Genomic DNA, 5,999 nt, shown 5'->3' on the forward strand with positions numbered 1-5,999 from the left:
CTTAAAATCCATACTCTACTAAACAAGTTCACAAAAATTAAAACGGATAGAGTTATATTATTGTATACCGTAAAATACGCTATGCTAAGTGGCCTCTTAAGAGAGTGACACGTGAAACTTAAGACGCGGGACAGTTAGAACCAAAGGCAAGTATCACGTTTGTCACCGGAAAGAATGACACCCGTAAAGATGCAACAAATACCCTCCCATCGGTAGCATTTAACGAAGAATATTCGACAACATTTAGTGTGCCGCTTGTTACAGAAAATTTGTCATTTATGCTCATCGTTACACCTCTCTTAATTGACATTAAAGAATGGCACGATCCTAAGACCTTGTTCGCTAGGCGTAGCTATAAATAGTGAGCTCTGTTATCATTGTAAAAATCACGAATTTTCTTGCAAACTTATCCTATAACCAATTCAAAGCTTTATACAATTTTATCTTCCTACTCCTTGATTTCATTACCGTTGTGCCCGGAAGCCCTGCTCACGGAATTTCTGTTTCTGCTATATTATCCTCATTTCAAGGTTAAGTATTGTATATTTCTTTAATTATTTTATTATTTCAGGATCAAATTAATTCACTTATCTAAAAACCATGTATAAATTCAACTGTACCGTGTTAGAGGTAAACAATTATCCCTCATAAAATCACTTAACATAATATGCCGGTATGATTTATACAACGGTTTGGTAAGTTTAACCGTTGTATATTTATATCAATTCACGTGCGCTCCTCTACGAGTATCTGCCATTCAATTTTTACTTCTCCGCAAATCAAATTGATAAATGAAAAAAATAAAAAAAAGAATTTAATTAAAGAGTCTTCTGAGATTTAATTCCCTGTTATCTTTCACTGTGTGGTAAGTACAACTAGTAGGATTGGACAACCCCTTCTTTTAAATTGACCCTCAACTCCTCCTTTTCTTCTCCCTTGTTTTAACTCAAAACTAAATTCCCATTTCCCATATCCAAAAGTTCATTTTTTGTTTCTTCCATGGAGTTAGCTTTGAGCTTAGGTGGGGATACCCCAAAATCATTTTTGTTTCTTGAAAAGTCATCATCTTCTTCTTCTTTACATGAGAAGCTGATGGATAGCAGCAAAGATTTAGGGTTCTGCATGGGTTTAGGAAAGTGCAGTGAAGATAAAAGCAGAAAAAATAAGCAGAGGCGGAGCCAGGATTTAAAGGAAGGTCACGAAAGTAAAGGGTCATCAGATCCACTGCTTCAGCTTGATCTCTTGCCTTTTTCTACAGTTTCTAGGGACACATCTTCACAGCTTCACTTCCCTTGGCTCACTGAAAACAGTGAGTAAATTCTCTCATGATTTTTCTTTCTTCTTGTTTGTTTTTTTCTTTGTTCCTACTTGAGCTTTAGGATATATAAGTTTTTTACACAAAATTCTGCCATATGGATTATGTGGGTGGTTGTGTGTCACGAGGGGGTACGTGATGGGCTGTGGTGGAGGCGTGGCGAAGCCACATGGTGATAAGGGTGGTCAAATGACCACCCTTCGTCAAAAAATTACACTGTATACATAGGTAAAATATTATGTTTTGGAACTTCTTTTAAATTGAATACCCTTGGGGAAATTCCTAGCTTCGCATATTGGAGCTACCCTTTCTACGTTGGGTGTCACTGCCTTTGCTCGAAAATTACATTGTGTAGATAGGTAGGTTTCATTCTTTATGTAATATTATATGTTGAATTTCTTTAACTTCTTTATATTTTAAATTTGCATATACACTTTGTCGGAATTATAGTAATAATTCCGACTCCGCCATTGGTGATGGGTGTTACTGTGTTATATATACTTGTATTTGTAAGGTTTTTCAAAACATCAAATGTATGTACCATCTTTGTTTGTTCTTTTAAGTAAATCTTCTTGCTTCTAGGGTTTAGAGAAGATTTGTGGTTATAGCATGTCACTTGTGTGATCCCTTATAAGATCAAACATAATTTTTGATGTTCTCCTTAAGGTTTGTTGATTGATTGTGCCTGTTTTTGTTAGAAAATTGACAGAAAAGGAAAATATTGAAAAAAGAGCTTGAGGCATGTAGAACACTTAAATTCTGGAGATACAGCAAGAATGTTATTTACAGTTATTTAAATATGTGCAAGTAGATTACCTATAGGTAAAAAAACTTGATAATCTAATTTTTTTACTCTATCATTATATTTAAGTTAAACTCTATGATTAACAACTTCTCCATATTACGAACTATTCAACAGTAGCTGGTGAACCTGGACCGGCGGGAAAGGTGTTGGACATAAACCGGCGGCAGTTAGTGGCGGAGGAGACTGAGGAAGGGGCGGCTCTGTCATCTCCGAACAGTGCAATATCAACTTTTCAAGTGAACTTTCCAATATACAGAAATGAAAATAAGTTATTAGGGAAGAGAGAGTGTGAAGGAGATCATGTAGAGAGATGGGGTAATTCTTCTTCTAGAGCTAGTGATGAAGAAGATGGTTCAGCCAGAAAAAAGCTTAGACTTACAAAAGAACAATCTGCTTTTCTTGAAGAAAGCTTCAAAGAACACAACACTCTCAATCCAGTAAGTCAAACTTCTTCTCATTCTTTTCTTGATCTTTTGTCCCGGTAAAAGAATCCTTATACTCGTAGGTGTATCCAGGATTTCAATTTTTTGAATTCAATATTTAAGGTTCTTAGCTTTCAACCCATTATATTTTAAAAGTTATGGGTTCATATCTACTATCCTCCGTTCCAATTTATGTGAACCCGTTTGACTGGGCACAAAGTTTAAGAAAAAAAGAAGACTTTTGGAATTTATGATACTAAACAAGTCAAAAAGGGGTTCAGAGTATTTGTGTGGTTATAAAAGCTTGTCATTAAGGGTGGAATTGAAAGTTTAAACTAAATTATTTTCAAATTTAGAAAGGGGTCATTCTTTTTGGAATGGACCAAAAAAGAAATAGGTTCACATAAATTGGAACGGATGGAGTATTTCTTATAATTTTAATAAATTTTTACACATAAACTTATACTCCGCATCGAAAGTTATGGGTTCCATTAAATCCGTAACTACAATGCTACCTCCGCCACTGCTTATACTATCAGGTTTTCGGAAAGATATATATATATGTATAGTTACAAGACGATAATTAAAAAAATGGAATTAAGTAACCTGGATAATAAAGCAATTAGTTGTCCGCTATAACATGTTGATTTATACAGCGTATATATGTTAAATCCTAAAATCATGACGTTAGTCATCTATACAGTATTAATAATTTAATACAATATGTTAGATGTTATTTTCTTAAATTTATTTTCTTGGTATTATTCTTGATGTTTTGGAAAATACAAAACTGTAATTGCAGAAACAGAAGCTTGCTCTAGCAAAGCAATTAAACCTTCGTCCAAGACAAGTGGAAGTGTGGTTCCAAAACAGAAGAGCAAGGTAAGCATTAATATTTAGTTTTAAGTTCTGTATATGACAATGTAAAAAGTATGTACACAATAAGTTCACTTAGAATTAATTAGCCTACTACCATTTTTACATTATTGTCTGTGTATTGAAGAAAAATATTTATTTGAGAAAAATGGCAGGACAAAATTAAAGCAGACAGAGGTAGATTGTGAGTATTTAAAGAAGTGCTGTGAGACACTGACAGAAGAGAATAAGAGGCTGCAGAAAGAGCTTCAAGAATTAAGAGCTTTAAAATCTTCTCAACCTTTTTACATGCAGCTTCCTGCCACCACTCTCACTATGTGTCCATCTTGTGAGCGCGTGGTCACCGCCACTAGCTCCGCCGCAGCTGCTTCTGCCGCCGCTGCCGCAAACACGATGCTTTCTCTGGCTAAACCAGAACCCTTCCCATTTTCACCAGCCCAAGTTCAGGCTCCTCAGGCTGCTTCATAATTTTTTTTCCTTTTATTTGATGTTCAGTATTTGTATTTGGAGCCAATCAAAGTTCGAATTCGCACTAAAAAGTTTTATATTGAAAGGTAAAGCGATTCTTAACAAAATGTACATGTTAGGATTAACATAGGGTATTCTTGGTTGTTATTTTTCAACTAAATATTCCTTTTTTTTTTTCTTCTTTTTTCTTATAAACTATACTTTGTCATTCATGGTGAGTTTAAAACTAACTAGGGACTTAAGATTGGGAGGAAGTTTGTTTGTCTGGGAATATTTTAGAGGTTTTAATTAGGAGGAAAAATATACTATGTACTGCTCGAAATTTATGTTGTAGAAGAAAGAATATGTTACTTTTCCTTAATTTTATTAGATGAATAATCCAGATTAAGTATCGCTAATGCTTTGGGTGCATGTGTAAACCATTATTTACTTGCCATACATCATTTGCAAGCTTATCAAAATTATATTTATTCAAGCTGTATTGTTAATGAGATGATCAAAATATATTTAAATTTGGACTTCAGTCAGCCTCTTGTCTTGAACCTTAATAGGCGCAGCGTTAACGAAAATACATTATATGTCAGAAGGGTTAGTGAAATTTAAAAGGCTTTAAGATCCATTCTTCCATCCATAAAATTAGCGACTAAATATTTTCTTAACTAATGATTGCGAAATTCAAATGACTATTCGATTAAATGTAAGAGAAACAACAATGAAGAAGAATGGAGTGTAAATTGGATTTTATTTTCTCAGGTTAGCAGAAAATTGACCATAACTTCTTTTCTTCTAGTCTCCCATCAATATAATAGAGTATACTAATATCTAACACGGGAGGGACAAGGAGTGGGAAATTTCATTTATCATATGAAGGGGCTCAAGACATGAGGCATATATATCTTTTAATCTTTAAAAATAAAAATATATGCTAAAATTGAAAAATTTATGAAAATTATGAAAAGGTTCATTAAAACGGTATAGTTCATATAAATTTACAGATGAAAAACAATGGAAGTTTATTTGCATGTTATAACAGCATATGCAAACAAAAATATTACTAAGTCATCGAGTACTAAATATAGAGCAAAAAAAATGATGTGTATAAGTTTAATATATCGTCCTATACAAGATCACAAAACGTAATAGATTGAAATGACATGTTCATTTCTGGGGAAATAAGGTAGATTTTTTAAATAAATTTCTCGTTTATCAAATCAAATGCTAGAAACTATTCTGGAACTATATATCAAGGGAAATAAATGCTATAGTAAGGAAAATAATGGCTCAATGAGGTACAAAGAACATATTTACAGAGATCAGAAAAGTCAGGAGAGAGTTTTCACTATAAGCCATTAATGACAAGTTAAGATCGAGTACAGTACGTAACTTATTTATTATTACTTCACAAGATATTGGTTTCCAACATAAATGTGACATCAACCTTATACCTTGTTTGAACTTTTAAATCATGGAAAGGTGGACAGTACTCATTAATCATTCTTGCCCCCCTCCCACGAAAGACAATAAAAGAGAATGATACATAGTAGAAGCTGGTAGATGTCATGGACAATTGATCTAGAGCTTGAGAAGAGAGAAGACTAGGCTCAGCGAAAGAGAAGAGAAACGAGAACTGTTTCATTGAAAATGGCTGAAGAAGTAAAAATGAAATTGTCTACTTACTGTCCTAAGAGTACAGATATTTATATATCCCAAACTACCAACTAACTACCTTTATTAGCAAACTAATTAACCTACCTAGTTAGGTATTACAATAACAGTTAACTATAGTTAAGTATCAGCTTGTTAATTCAATCCTTCAACACTCCCCCTCAAGCTGATGGCTGGTACACATTCTTCAATCCAAATTGATCCAACAAATACTCATGTTGTGCTCTTCCAAGACTCTTAGTTAGCAGGTTTGCCAGTTGATCGTCAGTATGTACATATTCAGTTTTCAACATTCTTTCACATAGTTTTTTCCTTATAAAGTGACAATCAATGTCAATATGTTTTGTTCTCTCATGAAAGATTGGATTTGCGGCAATTTGAATTGCTACCTTAGTGTCACACACTAGCTTCACAGGAAGACTAACTTTGATTCATAGTTCTGCATATA

At 33.7% G+C, this 5,999-nt stretch overlaps 1 protein-coding gene across 2 annotated transcripts; it reads left to right on the top strand.

Moving 5' to 3' along the window:
• LOC109233865 (homeobox-leucine zipper protein HAT14) lies at positions 902-4,028 on the top strand. Of its 2 annotated transcripts, none has more exons than XM_019399718.1 (4): positions 902-1,309; positions 2,235-2,557; positions 3,345-3,424; positions 3,574-4,028. In XM_019399718.1, the coding sequence occupies exons 1-4, from the start codon at positions 1,000-1,002 to the stop codon at positions 3,884-3,886; spliced, it is 1,026 nt and encodes a 341-aa protein (XP_019255263.1). In that variant the 5' UTR covers positions 902-999; the 3' UTR covers positions 3,887-4,028. The 2 variants fall into 2 exon arrangements, with proteins under 2 accessions (XP_019255263.1, XP_019255264.1); XM_019399719.1 differs by having other exon boundaries at positions 2,238-2,557.

Source organism: Nicotiana attenuata, chromosome 10, assembly GCF_001879085.1.
Source record: "Nicotiana attenuata strain UT chromosome 10, NIATTr2, whole genome shotgun sequence".
In the NCBI taxonomy this organism is placed as follows: Eukaryota; Viridiplantae; Streptophyta; class Magnoliopsida; order Solanales; family Solanaceae; genus Nicotiana; species Nicotiana attenuata.